General features: G+C 44.2%; 1 protein-coding gene and 1 long non-coding RNA gene across 4 annotated transcripts in view; both read left to right on the top strand.

Annotated features, from left to right (window-relative positions):
- The first annotated feature begins 2,463 nt into the window (after window positions 1-2,463).
- TBC1D8 (TBC1 domain family member 8) overlaps window positions 2,464-20,890 on the top strand; it is a 48,968-nt gene continuing 30,541 nt past the window's right edge. For 2 of the 3 annotated variants that reach the window (XM_074859069.1, XM_074859067.1), the window contains exons 1-2: window positions 2,464-2,724; window positions 16,810-16,965. In XM_074859069.1, the coding sequence (XP_074715170.1) occupies window positions 2,598-2,724; window positions 16,810-16,965 (283 nt within the window). In that variant the 5' untranslated portion in view covers window positions 2,464-2,597. The remainder of the gene's footprint in view (window positions 2,725-16,809; window positions 16,966-20,890) is intronic. The other variant, XM_074859068.1, reaches the window with a different exon arrangement.
- LOC141940188 (uncharacterized) lies at window positions 4,614-6,506 on the top strand. The gene is made up of 2 exons (XR_012627908.1): window positions 4,614-4,896; window positions 5,623-6,506. It is a non-coding gene; the product is annotated as an uncharacterized LOC141940188 (long non-coding RNA).

The raw sequence follows: 20,890 nt of genomic DNA, 5'->3' as shown, positions 1-20,890 counted from the left end.
AGGTTATCGAGCGCCTGCTTTGGTGCCGAAGTGGCTGTGTTACCACTTCCTCATGCTTGCGGCTGCCTGTCTGTCCGAGATTAGGAGCAGTGCAGAAGAGCCAGGGGAAGGACACACGTGAACGGCCCTCAGCTGTGCTGCAGCCAACGCCAGGGACCCATCGAAATACCCAGCCTGGCAGCGTGAGGGATGTGGTGCACACCAAACAGCTTTGTGCTCCAAGTGGCTCTGGCAGGTTCACGTGTCCTGCTGACTTCTGTGGGAAAGCTGATCCTGAAGGGGTGGGAGTGAGGGTGGTGATATCCTAAAACTTGCGGGCATTTTGGCAGTAGGCATCTCTCTGCAGCCTCCTCAGGATGTCAGGGAATGCCGTGCACAGTGCCACGCTGAGAAAGAAGTATGCTCCTCCTTTCAGCAGATGTGTATTACATAGATATATATTACAAAGTGCTTTGTTTTACTCTGTTGTCCTGGATCAGTTTTCCCTCATGTCATCCATCCCCCTTTTCCCCCCCTGAAACCATTTCTCAGAGGTTCTTTGTTAATTACCTTCCACTGGTTTCAAGTGTTGGAAAAGCTGCTTATTTAAAAAGCATGAATGATCCTGTTTTGATTGAATGATTGTTGGGCCAACTCGGATGTGGTTACAAAGCCCATGACGCTGAAGGAGCAGTGTTGGTGGGGTTCAACCAGAAGCGTGTCTCAAGATGTAATGAACAGAGGCAGGTGTGCACGACACCAGATCCTGAAACCAACTGCTTTACTCTTTTGCTAACTTTCAAGCTCAAAAGCACCTCAAAGGTCAGCAATCTGCTTGGTCCTCTTCTCAATTATGTCTCAGATCAGCCTGCCCAAAACCTGAGGTTGAATGTAAAAAAACCTCAAAAAAAAAAGAACAGAAATTAATATTCAAATATCTGAAAAAGGAGGAAATATTTGCCATCTCACTTTGCTAAGCATTTAGACTTTCAAGACTTACATGTCTTCAGGATTATTTTGGGGCAGAGGAAACCTCTGAGCTATTCTTATCCCACAAGAGTGTTTTAAATAAGTCCTTCTTACACTCCCATTAATTTTTAAATACATTGTTATGTGGATGTCCATCATCTCCTCCTTTTAACAGCTTTTATTTTTATATCAGATAAGTAGCATGCTCACAATGCTTGCTTGCTATTCTATGTATGGAAATGAAATCATTGCTTTACACTGAAGTTGTAAAGAGCGCGGATCACACAGTGTTTACTAGATTGCAGCCGAGTACAGGGTTTTGCCTGCTAAATGTTCCCACTGGCGGCTGGAAACCGGTCCACATGGGCACCTTCCAAATCCCAGTTAATAATTACCGCTGGCCGTGCTAAGTAACGCACTGCAGCATCAGTGCCTTTCAAAGAGTTGGAAAGTTCACAACTCGCGTAACAATAGGCCAGGCTTGGTACAGTGAAGCCCGGGTCTTTTTCCCTAATCAAAATTCTCTACATAGACGGATCTTTGCCCAAATTATGAGTACATGATTTAACCCACAGTGACTGGGGTCTTTGATCCAAATGAAGCGTGCGTGAAGTTTAGCAGCCTGCTACTGCAGTGGTTATAAAGAAGTTATTGAATATTTGCTGTTAATCGGAAGCGGAAAGTGACTGAAAGTACAGTGGTCATGTTTTAATGGCAATCTGGGTTAAAGAAAAACATAAAATACAGTGTCAGAGGACTACCAGTGTAGAGGTGCTGTGGCAGTAACCATCTGTGCAGCTTCACAAACGATCCTACCAACAGCTCAACCACGAGAAGTGCCTCATTACTTCTTAAATGAGAAAAAAAAAAAAACCCAAACCTGTAAAATTATGATTCTGACTTTTCACTTGAAGCACTGGCATTCAAACATCAAAGTAAGCAGCCGCGGGCTCACACTTTAAGATGGGATCCAGAAGAAAACAGGAAAGCAGAGCTCGCGCCCCCCGCCCGCCGCCGAAGCCAGGGCCCCCGTTCCTTCCCGCCACCCCCTGCCGGCTCCCCGCGGCGGGGGCCGGGGAACACAGACCCACGGGTGGGGGTGTGCACCCGTGGGGCTACGTGCCGAGTCTGCTTGCGCAGGCTGGGAAGACCTGGGGTACCCGCGGCAAGAAGGCGGGTGCGCAGCGGGTCCGGCACCGGGCTATGGTACGCCGGGCTGCAACGCCGGTGGCGGGGGATACGCCGGGACCCGGGGGTGCCGTGGAAACCCTAATGTGCTGGGGGCGGGGGGCTCGGGCCGCCACGAGACCCCCGAGAGGGAGCACCGGGAGCACCACCACCCCCCACGCCGTAACTGCTCGGCAGCGCGGACCTCCTCGGATGGCGGCGGCCCCGCCGCACAAAGCCCCCGGCTCCGCGGGAAGGGCGGCCCGCACTCGGGCTCCGCCTTCGGCCCCTCCCCGGCGGCCGGGCCCGCGCGGAGGGAGCCGGGGCCGGGGCCGGGGCTGTCGCCGCTCAGCGCAGCGCAGCCCGCTGGGGGCGATGTGACCCGGGCCGCCGGAGTGCGGAGCGGCGCGGAGCGGCGGGCGAGCCCGGGGGGCAGGAGGGGGGAAAGAGAGGAAGAGGGAGACACTCCGAGCCGGGGAAAGATGTGGCTGAAGCCCGAGGAGGTGCTGCTGAAAAACGCCCTCAAGCTGTGGGTCACGCAGAAGAGCAGCGGCTACTTCATCCTGCAGCGGCGTCGGGGCCACGGAGACGGCGGCGGCCGCTTCACCGGTACCTGGTGGCGCGGGGGGCTCGGCTGGGCGCCGAACCGGGCCGGGGCGGGCCGGGCCGGGCGGCGGATACCCCCCCCCGCCCCCCCACCCCATCGTGCTGCCTGCGCTCTGCCCCGCGGGAACTTGGCCGCGCCGGCGGGACCCGCCAGTGGGGTGGGCTGCGGGAGGCGGGAGCGGCCTCTTTGTTCGGCCCGCGGCGGAGCCCCTCGCCGAGCCGGCTCGGCTCGGCACGGCTTGGCTCGGGGATAGCGCGGAGCGGAGCGGGCGGAGGTGCGGGGCGGGCGGTGGGCGCCGCCGTCCCGGGGCATCGCGGCTCCCCGCCGCGGGCGGTGCGGAGGCTGCCGCCGGCCGGGCCGTGGGGGCGGCCGCGGCTCCCCCCGAGTTGCCTCGGGAGCAGCTTCGTGCTTCTGTAGCCTTGAGCGCCGCTAAAGCCACTTTTGTTTTTATTTCCCCTCTCTCCCCTCCCGCTGTCTTTCTTAAACGTGACGAAGGGCAAACTCGGGGACCGTCAGCCGCGGCGCGGAGGAGCCGCGCCGGTGCCCGCGGCCGGCGGAGTTGGATGGGGAGGGGGGTCGGGGGGGGCCCGCTCCGAGCAGGGCCGGCTGTAGCCCGGGCGGAGCTCCCCGGGCTCGGCGGGGGCTGCTGGTGGCACCCCCATTGGGCTGTGCCCCCCCAAGACCGGCCGCGACCTGCGCTGAGCCCCCCCCCCCCCCTTCTATAGTGGGAGCTATATAAATACGGCTAGGATTTATGACTCTTGGCCGGTACGTACATTACGGGGAGGGGGTCGCTAATTCAGTCTTGTGGAAGAGTGGATTCTGACTTATTTTTGCATTAATTATACTACGGCTTATGTGGGTGTAGATAAGGCACGTTGTAGCCATGTGGCACTGTAGCTACGTGCGGTGAAGGGTATATATGAGGAAGGATCTACCCTCGCAACAGTATAGATCTGTGTCTAACTCCAGTGAGAGCATCGCGTGAGGCTGCGTTGACGTTGTAGAGTAACCGAGTAAGGAATTTGAGCCAAACTTTTGGTTCAGAAGATATCAGCAGCTGTATTCAAACACACAATACTTTGGAGAAATAACACAGTTTAACAGTGTAATTCTTACTTAAAAGCAGATGAGGCTGTTTTGTACCTTTTAAAAATCAGAATTTTTAATGGTGACTTCTGCATTTGAAAGTATGCTCAGGTATTTTCAAAGTCAGTATTTTCTATGTGGTTTAAGAAGCTACATTGTCACGTTTGTTATTGATTTATTAAAACCTTTTGCTCCTGAACCATTGACCCTTGCCACTTGGTAATACTGCTTTTTGCATTATCTTTTTTTTAAATTAGGGCTTGTCCTAGCTGTGGGGTCATAAAGAGCACAAAACTTAATTGTGGCTTGGTAGATCCCGTGTTATCGATGTATTACTAATGAAATGCTAGCCCTGGAAAGGTTAATGGAAGTTTTGCCAGCTAATTAAACAAAAGTTTACCCTCATATTTTCCCCCGCCCCCTGTGTGGAAGTCATAGGCCACTCTTTTGTGATTGTAAGGACGATGTCGATTAATTTTCAGAGTTAAAAATAGCTGTTTGCAGCTGCTTGATTTAGGTCCAGGACAATCATGAGGTTCAGATCCACAAATATTAACTCCTCGTGCCTGAGCTTTCCACGGCAGAAATTTGCAAGCTTAAACCAAACAAGCTGCTTTTCTCTCTGGTTAAGTTTCAGGTGAATCATTTTGCTGAATCTACAGTGCACGGGCTTGCATAAATCTCTTTTGGCTGGCAAAGGAAAGCCGCTCCTGTCTCGGGCAATGTTTTCCAAGGGAACTGTAAATTCTGACAGTCTCTTAAACCATTTGGAAATGCCTGTATTAAAAGTGCTTAGAAATTAGACTCCTATAACCAAAAAGCAAGTGTAGGGGAGCATTAAGCATAGCTGGAGTTAGACAGATAGCTTAATTTTTTTCACAGTTTCTACTTGGGACAAGCGAAATGGAGACCTGTTCTGAGAAATACTTGGGCTTTGCTGGTAACTGCTTTCGGTGCAAAGCTTACCTCCTGGTTCTTGCTTTACATGACTAGAGAGACACTTTATTAGTACCTGCCTCTTCCAAACTGACAGATACAAAGGGCCGTTAAGCACTGCCATATTTCAGAGTATGGTCTACCAAGCTGTAAGTTAGAAGATTTTGTTTGTTTTACTGTAGAAGCAAAACTTAAGTGAGAATGATATCTATATGTTTTCTTTTCCCTCTAGTAACTTGAGCCCTGGCCAATTGCAATTAAGTTTAATGGAAAGGTAGAAGTTTCAAAGATGTGAAGATCCTGTATGTGAAAGCCATGGTAAAAAAGAATCTCGTAGCTCCTCTGGTGAGGAGGCTGCGTATCCTCAGGCTGTGTTAGACCCATGTGGGATCGGCAGGACAAAACCCCCAGGAGACCGATTTCATAATCCCAGGAGATAGATTTCATAAGTAAAGAGTGTAGATGGGGCAGTGGACCACCCATGACATCATTTGCTTTAAACAGGGTGGAAGGGTGCAATGCCTGAGCTGTCCTTGTGCATGTTAATTCAACATGGTATTTGCACTTGAACCTATGTGAGGACATCTGTTTTATGGCCCTATTCTCGTATTTGCATGTCCTTTTTCTTCTAGGACACTTCTCCCTCCTTATCAGGGCATTTTATCCATTATGTAAGAGTAAGTTAGCACAGCTGGAGGGTATATTTTATGTGGATTTAATTCCTGAAGCATGGACTAGAGAAGACCTCTCACACAAAAGTGCTTTTCTTCTGTACCTACGTTTCTTTCTTTGAGTACTGTGTTTCAGTCAGACTCTGAGAAGATGTTTGTAAGAGAGAGACTGTATTTACTACTGTTATTTAATTTGTGTCCTAGGGCAGTTACCAAATGCACAATGGACTTGTGAGCAGTGCCAGTACGATGGAGGCCGTGTTTAACTCTTCGTTACCTGGCCAGTGTCATTCTGGTTTCTGTCTTCCTGAAGGATATACTTTCCAAGTAAATGTTTAACTTGCTACATTACCTGGATCTCTACATGAGAAGTCTGTTGGATCAGAGACTTAGGAAGGAAATAACTAATTTTTAACCTAATTTTAAGTTAAGATTGTGAAAATTATTTAGATCGGTAATTTCTGTTAGTTCTTTGCCCGATTGGAGACCTCTTTGTAGGTTCCTACAAAAAGGCTTGTGATACAGCCATGATTAACAGGTCAAAGTTGGTTGGATTTGGTACTTGCTGATATCTTTGATTCTGAGGTTACATATTAATGGCGAGATTGAGATGCCATCAGTAGTTAAAAATACTGTCAAATCCCTTATGGTAGAATAGTGCAAGATGGTTTAACCTGTAAGTGAATCACTACTTTCATTTCTAGTAGGGGATGTTGAAAGCTTCATTCACCTTCCTGTTTGATTAGATTAGTTTTGTGCATTTTGACAGCAAAACTGCTTGTTCTGGGAGGTGTTGGGAATGATTTCATCATGAGCACTGGACTGAGAGTAGTTTTTCACTCTTCCCAAGCACCTAACTTTGCAGTTGCTTTATGCAGTACTTCACATTGCACACTCTTAGTATATAAAAACCCACTTAGGATTCTTTTAAATACTTGTGAATTCTTGCTGTTATAAATAAGGTTAAATAAAACTTTAAAATGAACTCTTGTTTCAAGCAGCTTTTTGTCTTTACTTTTTGGGGTACAATGCTTCTTTAACTTCTTGCTTGAAGTAGATCAATAAAAGATGATGTTTTGTTCCTGTTTTACCTGTGTTTTTGATTTAGTTATGATACTTCCCCCTACTATTCTTCCAGCCTCCATTTTCAGCTCAAGGCACTTTTCAAGCTGGATGTGGTCTTACATTGTTTGCAACTCGCAGAGGATGAACATTCTGAAAAGAAATTAATTTCTCCTTCAGCTCATATAAACCTTTAGAATGCACAACTTTAAATATAAGATAATACATGGGCAAAAAGAAGCATCTTCTGTATGTGAATCTGAACCTTATTATTCCTTCAATAAAAATAAATGTGGTTGGCATGATAAATACACTTCCTTGGGCTATATGCCAGCAATTGTAGTAAACTCCCATCTTAGGATTTTATTTTTTTCTTTTAAATAAAATTCTTGCAGGGCAATAGCTTTCAGACTGATCTGTAGAGCACCTCTTTGTTGTGAATGGAGATCTGACTAGTTACCTAAGAGCTCTCTTCCTTATTTTCCCCTTGCCTGGATTTTAATTTTTTAATGCATACAGAAAAATGGCTATTGATAAGCTCTATGTAATTTTTCTGGAAATTAAAAAAGCAGATCTGCTGCTGCTCTTTCATATTCTCTAGTCCAAACAGTACTGCAATCATAGTAAATACATCAGCTTTTAGTATCCCTGTGCATCTCCCAAGGTCCAGGTAAATAATTTCATACTCTATTTCAGAGAAAGACAGTAAGGGGACACAGAGGTTGAGGGTTCCCATGACAAAGATGGGGAATCCATCTAGATTGCTTCTGTTCATTACATTTTAGCAGGAGGGGGTCAAAAATATACTGAAGACTTGGATTTTTAGCAGAGAATGCAAATGGATGTCCTTGTAAACTTTTTTACCTTTTGGAGGGGTGAAAGGCAAAATGAGTAGCATATTAAAAGATCTGTCCCAATAGAGTCTTCAAAACAGCTTGCCTTTTCATCTTAAAGTATGTCCAAGATACCAAACCAAGTTATTGACAGATAAAGGCTCAATCTGAGCTCTACTTAAAAAAAAAAGGCACTTTTAAATGCAGCAGGTTGAGGAGAGGAAGATGTCACAATAATGATGTTAATAAAGGATATCAGTAGTGCTTACTGTCTGTATTCACGGTTTTGTTTTCTTAACGAAGAGCTCTCTCTGAAGCCTTGCACAAGGAGAGGGGAAAATCCAAATACTTTACTGAAAGCTTGGCCTCTCGTCAAAATGTTATCTAGCCTTGCCCACAACTGGAATTCAGATCGACAGGTTTTTTTCCCGTTTTATTTTTTTTTTACTCCTTATTTTACTGTAACATTTTTTAAGGAGAATGAATGCTTACAAGCTCTTTCCTAAGACTGTGGCTTCTCCTGGAGGCATGATCTGGAAAGAGGGGTAGAAGTGGGAGGGCCAGGTTCCTTCCTGCAAAGCCAGGCACCCCAATACTGGAGCCTCCTGAACTGTGTGTGCTGCTCTGGCTCCTGCTGTTTGCCTTTCTGGGGTGGCTTTCCTGCTCCTAAGGCACAGCAAGGGTGTATGGGTAAGGCAAAACACAGGTTCTTGTGTTGAAATGCTAATGTTGTGTTAAATACTAATATTAAAGGTGAGAATGTACCTGTGTGTGGAGAGGCAGGAGCTGGGTTGTGTCTGCTTAGAGACTGACCAACAGCCTGTGCAACACTAATCCAGTGAACAGCTATGATGGCTTTTTATTTTCCTATTGTGGAGGCCAAATGGCGCAGAAAAAGGCAGGAAAATCAGAATGGTTTGGGTTGGAAGGGACCTTCCAAAGATCATCTAGTCCAATGCCCACTGTCATGGGAAGGGACATTTTCACTAGGTCGTGTTGCTCAAAGCCCCATCCAGCCTGACCTTGAACACTGCCAGGGCGGGGGCATCCACAACCTCTCTGGGCAACCTGTTCCAGTGTCTCACCACCCTCATAGGAAAAAACATCTTCCTTATGAAATAATTGAGCATGTCTGTGGTGGCAGAGTTTAAGTAACGCTAGATCAGTCCCTTCAGTGTTATTTACAGAAGCCACCAAAAATGAGAGACCTTTTTATATTGCCCCAAGTAGCGTCCTGTGTCTGGGTAATTTACAGGACTGCAGCAGCAGCCTATGTTCCACCTTCTTGTCCATTTTCAGGTGGAAAACAATTTCAGGTATTTGCACTTGTAACGTGAGAATCAAAGCATTTGGCTCTGTGGCCTTCTCGGGGCTATAAAAATAGGCTTGGCCTGACCTGGACTGATGGCAGAGGACTGAGATAAGCAGCTGTGAGAATCCTGCCGAGGCAGCATGCTCGCCTGAGGAAACGGTTCATGGGGAAGCAGGGGCAAGGAGAAATTACCAGTGCCTCAGGGCTGCAGTGCCATTTCCACCATCCTGGGAGAGCAGGTGCACTGTTCGGCTCACTTCTCTTTCCCCGGTGTGGTCTTTCCCTCCCCATGTGGTGGTCCGATGCCAGAGCAAGATCTCAGCATCACACCCAGGGGTATGGGAGTCACAAGGACCATGGGACACCCGCCTCTGCAGTGAAATGGCTAAACTCCCCTTGTTTCTCATGTGCAATCTCCTGGAGCACTGACACTGGGCAATAATGATTAAACAATTTATTTTAATTTGTTTCTGCATGTTAGATTGAAAAAAAAAAAAAACCAACAGAAACCAATTTACCCTAGTGGCAGTGTTTGATCTCCCAAAGCCCATGTTGGATGTAATGTAAGGGCTTGAATGTTGATATTTCCCTGGGTGAATAAGTGCTTGGAGCATTAGGTCTTTATGCTGAAATCTAACATTGTCTGTGCTTATCTTCAGTGTGGTGTGCCCTTATCATTAAAAGGAAACACAGCCTTCCTAAAGCCCTTGTAGGAGTCCTCTTTCATCCTTTTTCTTACGTACTTGCCCAAATAAGTTCTGTTTTTTTTTTTTTTTTTTTTTTTTAGTGGGGGAAGCCTAATAAGAAATATTCTCTCATGGGTGCTGTATTGTATCTGAATCTGTTTATATAATTTTGCAGAATTCAGCAAAGACAGTGTGGCTGGTGTCAAGCCGAGACGTTGAGCCGCTGTTGTTAGTGGCCTTACATAACTGACGGTGTTCTTATCCAGCAAAAACATGGATTTTAGGGAGGCCTGAATCAAAGTAACAACCTGTTAAACATCTGAGTTTTGAACTTTTAGAGAAATCGAATCAAGATGGCATGAAAGACCTAGAGACATCCCCAAACATTTATGATGGGGGCCAGCACTGGCCAGCACTAGCTTCATGCCCACTGTCCTGGGCTATCCTACCTTGGTGCAGATCAAAAGCCTCCACCCTAGCCTATAATGCCCAGTGCCTGTGGGATGAGCAGCGGTCTCTGGCTGGGCTGCGAGAGGTGAGGATGAAGACAGCGGTGGCCCTCAATGCATCTCAGCTCTGTGTCTCACCTTGGGCCAGCCCCGGGGCTGTGATCACCAGTTAGGGCTCCTGTGTGGTGGGGTGGTTGAGGCCAGGTGGGAGCCAGCTTCATAACCCACCCCCCCCATCCCTCCCTCAGCAAGGACAGTGCTCCTAGGGAGAGCTGCTGAGATGCCTTGCAGAGCCAGGCGAGCAACTCCTGCTATTTGGTGCCATCCCGGGAGCACCCTTTTGGCAGGCTAATCTTATTCTGGTTGGTGTGAAAACCACCTTTCTGCTCCAGCTGGAGCACAAGGATGGTGGGGGGCTAGGGCACGGGGACATTGACGTGTCTGTCCCTGTGTTCTGCTGCCTGGTGGTGGGCTGCTCATTCAGCCAGTTTGCTTGCCTCCTCTAGTGCGGCTAATTGCTGCCCACCATGGCTATTGTGAAACTGTAATTGTTTGCAAATCATTGCGAGATGCAGGAAACTATGTGAAGAAGTGTAATTAGGATTCAGGGTATGGAGTGCTTCTCAGCCTCAAAGAGTCAAGATTAATTCTGCTTTATTGAAGCTGTTAGTTCAATTTCACTGTCCTAAAAAAACCCCAACTTTGTTTTTATTATCATCTGGATTGTTTGATTTACTCTTTTCTCCCAATTTGCATGCTTGAACAGCTTAGATAGAGTGCCTCTTGCAGCTATTAACTCTCCTTGTGAAGCTGCATCCGCTGGGAAGCAACCTGTACTGTTAGCTCCTTCCACTTCCCAGGAAGAGCTTTCTCCTTTCGGGCAAAGTATTGGTTTTGTCAGACTGCTGCTTTTGCTTCCTGGACCTGTTTTTCTTTCAGTCTCCAGCTTTCTGATGGAGGAGCAGAGGTAGCGAGCAGCAGTGAAAAGCTGTAGTGAGCTCCCAAGGATGAATTCAGAGGCATGCTTTATGCTTTGTGGCTTTGTGCTGGAGTGAGACCCTGACAGGATGCTGGGCTATGGCTGTAATCACAAATCACAAATCCTGAATCAGTTTGGTTGTTTTGTCTTACAAAAATAACCTAGTCTGATTGAAAAAAGGGCATGAGTGTTTAAAACAGGGCTTTGGCATGATACGGGTGAGCATAGCCACCAACTGCTCTTCTGCACAGCCCTGCAGAGCAGCCACCGAGCAGTGACTGCAGTCCCTAGAGACCTCACAGTGCCACCACTTCCCTGACTTTGGGAATGCCAGGTGCCTGCGGCCAAGAGCAGCCTCAGCTTTGGAGGAGCTGAGCATCTTGGCAAACTGGTTTGGGTCCAGGTACTGTGGTGGTCCTCTGCCTGTTTTCTCAGAAGGGCTTGATTTGGCAGTTATTGTTTAGGCAGGGCTTGTTGCACATCTGTCCAGCTGTGCTGGTCTCAGGTGCCATGGAAACCTAAAGTCTTTTTTATTTTTCCGAGTGGGCCAAGGAGAAGCGCAAGGACAGTTTTCTCTCTGCATCAAGCTTCTACAGTGGTCAGTTTGCTTGTACAGTGGCTAAAGCTGTTCCCCAGGATGCTGGAGACACCGATTGGACTGTCTTCTGTGTGACCCCTTTGGTTTCGAGAGAGGGGGGGTAAGCGCTTGATTTGGGAGGTTCGGGGCTGTGGCACATGGATGGGGTGAGGTGCCCATCTTGTGCACATCTGGCCTGCTGCTCCCCAGGTTTTAAAAGTGCCATCAGAATTTCTTATCAACTAATTGCAGATACCGCACGTTATTGCCTCTTTGAACTACATTGACCTTCACTCCCTGCTTTGTAATGAATTTATGAGTTTCCGTTAAACAAAAGATCCTGGCTGTAATGACCAGATGTCTTATTTAAAAACAAAGTAAAACTGTAAGGGTAATGTTGCTTAGTATTGTGGTACTGCAGTCTTCCTTGTCACTTAGTCTTAGATTTAACTCTCCTTTTTTTTTTTTTTCTTCAAAAAAAAGCAATAGCAGCTTTGGCCTTTTGCTTTTTTGTTCTATTTTTTGAGGATTTTATTAATTTATTGGTCCCAGACTCCTAAATGATCAGTCTGAGTCCCTCTGCCTCGCAGCACAGCTTAGCTGCTGAAGTGACCACCCCATTTATGGGAAGGCATTTGAGTAGTTCTGAAAAATTTCCCTTTAAGGCCTTTAAAATATGATGGAGGTAAGCAGAAATCATCTTGCTCTATGTAGAGGGTGCCTTAATTCATGTGCTCTTGAGCCAGCATAATTGTTAATGCCTTGGACTGTCTCTTGAGTATCGCCTAAAAGATGGAAATAATAGATAGTTTTTCAGTTCCATTTTTTAGTTTGAGTTCAGCTTTAATCACTCTCTGCCCAGTGTCTCAGAAGTTTGAAAGAATATTTGAAATACCACGTGGATAATCAACACCAATCCGGGAAAGGAGCCTGCATTCTTTAGTTTGAAAGGTACAGTATGTTTAGTAGAAGTTGGTGTTAGATTAACTTTCTGTAAACATGTTCCTTTTTCTAGATTAGTTATGAACATGACACAGTATAACTTGTAATGGGATCTTTTATCTTTCTGTGGGGGTATAAGGAACCATGTCTTTAAAGATGAAGAGTGGTGCACTTGTGATAGTTCATTTGAGAACCTGATCATTATAGCATATCCTTGACTTACTTTTTTTTCTGTGAAGAAATGCTCAACAAGTTTATTGTACATGATGTCCTGTTTGCATCCTCTTTGGTTACAGATTGACCTCTAAAGGGGAGACACTCCCTACCTGTTGCAGAATTTGAAATGGTTCCTTGCTAATTTTTATACTTCAGTTTATTTGCAGTATTGTGTCTGTAATATGCACGTACATTTGATAAAAATGGATCTGCAATTAGAAGTACAACAGTCTTGTTTTACTTGGAGGTATTCCAATTTCCAGTATTGAAGCAGTAAAATATGCACAAAAGTAGATGTTTCAGTGAAATAAAAACTGCCAAGTAAAGTGTGGGATTTGTAGCAAGTTTTCCAGATTTGTTTTATAGACTTACTTCTAAAAAAATACAGATAGGTGTTCCGTCTACCTGAAATCCAGCTTACAGCTAAAGTGATCAGATTTATTGAGGAGAAGCATATAATTTCAGTAAAGTGTGTCTTTTTCCACTTCTGTCCTCTCCTCCATATTTGTCAGAAGTATACATTACACCTGAAACTTGCATATGAATTTTAGCCTGGGAATATTCTTTCTGCATGAAGAAACTTGTACCTTTTGAGGAACCTGTGATGTTCTGTCAGCAGTCTTTAGCAGAAGGCTTTGCAAACTTACGTCTGCAGCTTTTCTTAGGGCAGTTACTGTACAGTTAACTGCTTTCCTGAAATACTTCTGCATCTCAGGAGGTCAAAAAGCAGACCAGAAGTTGGTGGAATGGCTTGTTAAAGGGAACAAAGTACTCTGAACTTTAAGTTCCTCCCAAAAATCTTGTCCCATATAGAGTAAAAAGAAAAAAACAGTGGGAATTGTGGGAAGGAAACCAGTGCAGCAGTTCTCTCTTTTCCCCAACTGCTTCTGTTTTCTTTTAATTTTGGACTGTCCTGTAGTATAAATGGTTTCACTGCTGCCTGTGAAATGGAAGAGGTCTGTTGCATCCTAGCTGAAGGCATGCTAATGCATCAACATGTGAGCCAGAGACCCTTTGTATAATTTATATGTACCCGAGAGCCAGAGACCCTTTTATTTTATAAGCAGACCCTATTTTACAAGAGACCCTTCCATGGAACAAGCTGTTAGGACATATTATTAGAAAGGTTCTTGCTCACAAGCTAGGTATTTTTCAAAGCATGTTTCAAAATCAGTGTACTGTGTAAAGTTTCTTGTTTGTTCAGGAATGTTTAGGTTGTTTACTTTTCAGTGCTTCAGTGAGAAGCATAACACAAGTGTTATGATTTGAAAGTTACCCCAGATGAGTATGAGGCAACTCACACTGGAAAAATTTTGCCTCTAATTGTAGTAATTTTCATGCTACTACAGTTTCAACTAAATTATATTAGACCTGCGTGTATTTATTAGTGTTGAATCCTTTTCATGCTTCTGCAAATGCAATTGTATTAATTCCCTTTTTCCTCCTCTGCCTCTGTCAGTCTCTCCTTTATTTTTTAGCACTTAAGCATCAACTTCATGTGCAGCTGAACCACTGCAGAAGTACAGGCACTAAACCGCAGTCATGGGGTCCTGCCAGACAAGGTTACTGCTCCATGTTTGGCAGGAGAAAACTAAAGAGAGGAACGGAGGGACTGCTGCACAGCCTGCAGTGATGGTGAACAGCCTTGCAGGGGGGTAGGGTGAGACCCAAACATGGGCACGGAACCCACACTTGGTGCTTGCTCGGCTTTAGCAGTACTTGCTTTTATTTTTCCCCTGCTGCCCTTATGTCCCTTCTGGAGCAACCCCACCACAAACCCTTCTGGCAAAGGTGGGACAGGATGGGACCCCCTGTCAGCCACAGCGCTGGCTTGGAGTGATTTAGGTGTGAGGTTGCTGCGCCCTTTTGAAGCCCTTGTATGGGGGCCAGCCCACTTGGACTTTGTTCTGGCAGGTATCCTGAAGACCATGCTCTTTTTTTTCTTCTCTTCGATTTTTAGTTCTGGCTCCTCCTTGTCATCCTTAGTTAATATTTTAGCTATGGGTAGTTTAGACAAGGGAGATTATTTTTTCTTTGCACAGTTGAAGGAGGAAACTTTTTAATAGTTGGTAAGCAAAATGGAAATTGTAAGCAGAAGTAAACAGTGAGAAGAGGAATTGTTTTTTTCTGGTCAGTTATTCAGGAACAGAAAAAGGAATTCATTTTACACAGGCTAAGAAGTAAAACCAAAATTTTGCAGCTACTTTTCTGTTTTCATGCATGTTTTCATTATTTTTGGAAAAATATTTCACAAATCAGATGTTCATTAAGCATTTCATTGGGATTTTGATAGCACTCACTGCTGATTTTTTTCCATGACTTTAGTGAAATGAAAAAGAAATCTTTCTCCTAGGTCTATAATCAGGCGAAAACATGCACAGAACTTCATAAGTTTCGTCTTATTTTTCTTGCAGTGTCTCAAGTCTTTTGAAATTGGAAAGTTAAACCCTATTTTTGTTCTCTGCATCATTTGATGCTATCTTACTGGCTTTAATCCAGCTGTTTTGAAGACTGCACATTGAAGTTGGTGCTCTGTTTTCTGTGAGCGCAGATAATTTGCTACCTTTTATACTTGAATGAATTTTTGTGTCTTTTTCTTGCAGTTACAGGAGAGCATTTAGCATTTTCTGATATTAATCGTGTTATTGGTCTCTGAGTCTCCATTTTAAATAGATGGGTGTAGTATCTGGACATGTATTTAGCTGAGAAGCAAACTGGTGCTGAATAGTATCTCACCGTACAGTTTTAAAACATCTTGTGTCCAACTTTTGTGGGTTTGAAAGCATCATCAACAGTGTGTGTGAATGCAAGGAGGAAGTACTTGATGTAATTGTCTTCACTCTTGGAAGGTTTTTGATGCTATTCCATGTGAGCTTCTTACACCTCCTAGACAGAAAGTGGTTACACTGCTGCTTTGTTGTGCCATACTCAAATTAATTAGCTGTGGTTTGTTGTCCAAGTGAGAAGGCATTTCAGGTGAGGACTTTGTAGGTTTCGTTTTATTGTTTGCATTAATCACTTAGGTGATGGGCTAGAGAATGCAATCATAAAAACTGCACATGGTGCCAAGGGGAGGCAGAACTTTTGGAGGCTGAGAATAGTTCCTTTTGTGTTGGATAAATGGTGAAGGAACAAAAATACAACTGTAAATATAGCATTTAGGTCTGGGAAATTAGATGTGTAAAAGGAAAATGTAGTATTGCAGAAAACTTCCTAGATGTTCTTGTGGCTTAAGCAAATTGAATATAAGCTGCTTCTGAATGGCTGTTTGTAGGTGACATAAACCAATTCTGAGTTACTTTAATATGCCAGTTTGCAACTCATGGCATTTTAATAACTTTTTCATGCATAGTATGGTCCTGCCTGCTGGGGGGAGGTTAATGGGGAAGGCCAGCAACTCCAGCTGGCCTCCAGACTGAAAAGACTTTTGCGGGGGCAGCAGTTGCTCCAGCTCTCCAAATGAGTTTGCCTGTATTTATGCCAAGTGCCAGTTTACAGTGGGTTACTGCTGCAAGCTCTCTTGCATACATTGGTGTGTACACAATGTACAGGAGGTGATTTTCCATGTTTCTTATGGCTGAGACCTTACTGGTAGTGAGCATCATGTCCAGTTTGGAGTGTTACACTTAAAGATAAGCTGGTGAGATTCCAGTTTAAACTCAAGAACAATGAGCTGTTTGAAAAGTATGACCCATAGGGACAAGATGAGGCAACTGGGGTTTCTTTAGAAAATAGAGAAATCATTAAAGGGTGGGCAACTATGGTGATATTTTTTCCGTATGTCAAACATTAACATCAGAAATGCCTGTGGCCGATTACTCTTCATTTTCTGGGAAGGAGGATTAATTTCCAGCAAGAAAGTTTAAGATTGTGGTGGTTGGCTTGTTTGTTTGGGTTTATTTTTGCTGTGAGAATACTTAATGAAAATAGTGGCAGAGGCTAGCAGGGGAAGTTGTTGCATCTTGGTTGTGGGAGGCTTTGAAGAACAGGTTAGACAAACACCACTTATGGCATAGGTGTATTTATCCAGCTTCAGAGCGGGGCTGGAACAGTAACTTCTTAAGGTGCCCTCAGGTCTTTCCACTTCAATTCTGTGGTTATATACATATATATGAGGCAAAACCAGAAATGCAAAGAACTTGATATGCTTTTGATCTTCTAATCTGGTTTGCCTTTCACATTTCGAACATCTGTAAATCACAGCATAAAATAGGGGAAGAATTGTTATCATTACGTTCTGTATTTTAATTTTACGCCTTTAGATGTGAAAAGACTTGCAGGCTACAGGGATGAAAGTTGGCACTAATTCTCTTTTCCCCTGCTTTTTCTTTGCAGGTCGCTTGGTTGGTGCCCTGGATGCCGTGTTAGACTCTAATGCACGTGTCGCTCCGTTTCGAATTTTACTCCAAGTTCCAGGCTCACAGGTTTACTCTGCCATTGCATGTGGTGAGTTATTGAACGGATCAGAAGTTTACTGGGCCGTAGCTATTGGTGAGTCACAGACGAAAAACCCCAAACTGATTCTGAGCATGGTCAGTGTCTGCATGTCCAAGAAGCTCAAGGTAACCCCAGCTAGTAGTGTGTGTGTGGAAAGCTATTGCCTATATCTTAACAACCAAATTAACGTCTGGTTAAAAACCCAGATAGGAAATATGAAAAAGTGTTAACTAGGAACATTAAGTGTCTATAGAAAGCTTGTTTAGCTGAGGGTGTTTTGCATTGATTTTCTGTCTTGCAAAGTAGTGTGGTTGTGTTCATATGCATATCTTTTCCTACAGTAGTAATAGTTCCTTACAGCAAGAAGCTACTTAGTCTAGGCTTTCACCAGTCTAGTCTTTCGCTTGCTTACTGTGAAATGTCTTACCACGCTTGGTTTTAATGAAATATAACTGGAACATTTGGAAGATGGTACATGATTTAGGAGGTAAAGTTGTGAGGGGAGAATGTCTAAGTGCCTGCTCTGTTGTGCACAAATCCCTTTTGCAGTGTTTCTGCAACCCCTGAAGGTTGAGCTGATCTTCAGGAAAGTGATTATCAATGTGAATTGCAGCAACCTTGTCATGGCATAGTAAAGGCCATCTGAATGGACTTGTTCCATTCATCCTGTTCCTTCTTGGCCAGTCTGCAGGGCTGTTCTCATCCCTTCTGCTCCAGTCTATAAAATCCTAGCACTGAAATTTACAGCAGGTTTTCCTTTGGGAGTGGTTCAAAGCTGTGCCAGGGGAGATTTAGACTGGACATAAATAGAAGCATTTCTTTACTGAGAGGGTGGTCAAACCCTGGAACAGGCTTCCTAGAGAAGTGGTCGATGCCCCAAGCCTGTCAGTGTTCAAGAGCCATTTGGACAATGCCCTTAACAACATGCTTTAACTTTTGGTCAGCTCTGAAGTGGTCAGGCAGTTGAACCAGATAATCCTTGTAGATTATTCTATTCTATTCTATTCTATTCTATTCTATTCTATTCTATTCTATTCTATTCTATTCTATTCTATTCTATTCTATTCTATTCTTTCTTATACAGATCAAGCTGTGAAATAGTTAGCTAATATAAGTGTTAACAAGTTGTTCAAGGTGTTTGACAGAGTAGTCCTTTAAATGGAAGCAGGAATCTATGTATTCGCCCTCTTTCTCTGTACATGCTCATTCAGCATTTCTTCCTTGGTTCAATAGAGATCCCTCTGCGTGTTCCCCATTAATAGCGGGAATTTTTCCCTCTGTCAGATGTGTGTGAAGAAGCTTGCATAAAGTCTATTTGTGCTATTTTTGTTGTGGCTAGGTTTTCATTTTGCAATTGCTCTATGCTTTATATCACTACCCCCTTCCTTTTTATATATAAATAATGCCATCTCATGGAGAAATTTAAGAGCTTCATGCTGACAGTTCTCTGATGAAGCCAGGTAGCTTTCACTGGAAAAGTAAGCTCAGTGTGCTGCCATGGGCTTCTTGATCATTTGAATATGTAATATCCCTTTCTGGGGCTGATCCTTGCCCTATCCACACTCTTACTGCCCACAGGTTGTGGGGTTTTTTTGTACTAAAGGAACTACAAATCAAAACTTGCCTGGTTGGGATGGTTAAGGATTTTGCTGAGATAAACTTACTTTATTATTGTTTTCTAAAATTCTCTTTGGCTCTTCTGAATGGATGGTCAGCCCAGAGAAAATGAGATTTATAGTAACAGAGCGGAAAGCAGAGGGCTCTGTTTTGTATGCTGCGTGGGTAGGACATACATGCTTGCCAGAGCTGCACAGAAATGAAGAACCATGGTAGCAGAAATTGTTTCTGAATGATATCGCTGCTGTGAAACCCTGATGTGAGTGTCCAGGGGAGAGCTGGTGCTGGCAATAGGAGTCAGAGGAACAGCATCACCTGACCCTTTTCTTAGAAAGCTGGAGGACTTTCCCCACGCAGAAAGCTGTCGCTGCTCACCCAGCTCTGTCCTGTCTGAGCGAGGTGCTTCACGCAAATGCAACATTAAGAGTTTTGTTACTGGATTTGGGAGGAGCAGTGAGTCAAATTAAGGTTCCTGCTGTATAGCAAGGACAAGGAGCAGCTCCAGGAGCTCCTTCCAGTCTCCTGGTGTAACTTCGTTAGGGATAGCCATCATGTCATTAGGCAGTTAATTAAAAAGTCATTTTTTAATTGTATGTTGGCAGTCCTCTGTTCCAAGAACTGTAAGCTGAAATGATAATATATGCATAAGGGTCAGATCTGTATTACAGACTTCTGCAAATCTCTGAGGGCTGCTAGGAAGTCTGCCCAGCACGGCTGTTCTGGCAGAGATGTTTTAATCCAGATGGTTAATCATGTTATACCAGTACAGGGAAAAAAAAAGGCTAACCTCAGCCCTAGTGTAGAGCCACTTACGATTTTCCTTTCAGAAGGCTTGTGGACAAAACGGAAACCCAAGTCCCAGTCAAGTGAGGTAGCTTTTGGGAGAGGGAGAACAAAGGGATTGGTGAGAAGTGGGTTTAAAAAAGAGATTATGAGGAGTGAGCTGTGGTTAGACTAAATATACAGTTGGCACAGGCATGTGAAGAAGGTGGGTGAAAGTTGGAATAAAATGCTGTGCAGAGCATCAGCACAGGAAGAGGAATAAGGAAGAGATTGGCAATGCTTGGGTCAAATCACAGGATGACTTTAAGCCATGAAGTGGAAATTAGAAATAAAGAAGGGATCTGAAAAGCTGAGTAGTTAGCTTGACCAAATGAAAGGGGCAAAGAGAACTTTCAGTATTTGAGCAGAATCCCTGAAGATACCTAAAGGCTGGCAGGAGAGATTGCAGTAGCCCCTGTGGGAGATAGCCAGTGCCAGAGCCCAGGCTCGGAGCAGTCCAAGCAGTGTAGGTGCTGCTGTGAAAAGGCATCTTGCTCACAGCTTATTTCACAAGAGGCAGTCCACCAGCTCTCCCATACAGTTGGTATCTTTTGGGTAGCTCAGAAATAAAAGTTCAACTCAGTATTTTCTTTGCACAGCCATTTCATTATACAATGACCGCATTTCTGATGTTCTTAACCATTGATATAATTTGTTTTCTTTACGTAGAGGGCATTTAAGTGTCTCTTCTTTCATGATTTTTTTTTTTTAATTTAACCTTGATTAATGATATTTATGAAGTTCCATCACAAGAACTTCCTGTCAAGGAAGTTAAATCTTGGAAAGTTTCCCTGCCAGTTGGCATTCTGCATGGAAAACAGAGGAGAGGAAAGTGGAAAATCCTTAGCTAAATTTATCATTTTTTTGTTGTGAGGCAACATGATGCATCTCTAATGTACACACAAATCAAATCTTGAGATAATGGGTCTTCTATTTGAGATTCACTTTATTATTATATTCATCTGTGATTTGTATGTCTGCATCCAACTACTTCTCTCCTTTTTTCCACTAGCAAGCCATTAGGAAAAACAATTTTTGCTGCCTTACATTTTTACCTATAATGTTTGATCACTGACCAGTAAGATCTGGAGGGGCCAGATTTTCCCCTGATCCCCTGTATGTTGCCTGTCTTGCTCTGACTTTTCTGTCATCGTGTGATGCAGCGACAGTTCAAGCAGAAAGAGCCAAAGCAAATAGGTGGTGACTGAAATATTATTTCTAGAGTTAGTGTGAACACATTACATTTAAAACAATAGCAGAAAAACCCTCAAATAAATCCTTAGAGAAGGAAGCCTTAAAGATTTGAAAATCTGTATTTGTCAAAGATTCTCTGTTCACTGTGTTTCTTCCCCAAACTGCAGAAGTGTGCTCTTCTAGACCTTTTAGGTGTTGCTGAACCAAACTCTTTTTATTTTTAGGTAGTTTAATTATTTAATAGAGAGCTTTTCAAATAGGATGCAGATTATGACCATGTGTATTCCTCTCAAAGGGTGTGCATGTGTGTGGGGGTGGTGTGTGTATGCATGTGCGTACTGAGGGA

This window comes from Strix uralensis, chromosome 2, assembly GCF_047716275.1.
Source record: "Strix uralensis isolate ZFMK-TIS-50842 chromosome 2, bStrUra1, whole genome shotgun sequence".
Taxonomy (NCBI): Eukaryota; Metazoa; Chordata; class Aves; order Strigiformes; family Strigidae; genus Strix; species Strix uralensis.
This window is presented reverse-complemented; position numbering and strand designations above follow the sequence as displayed.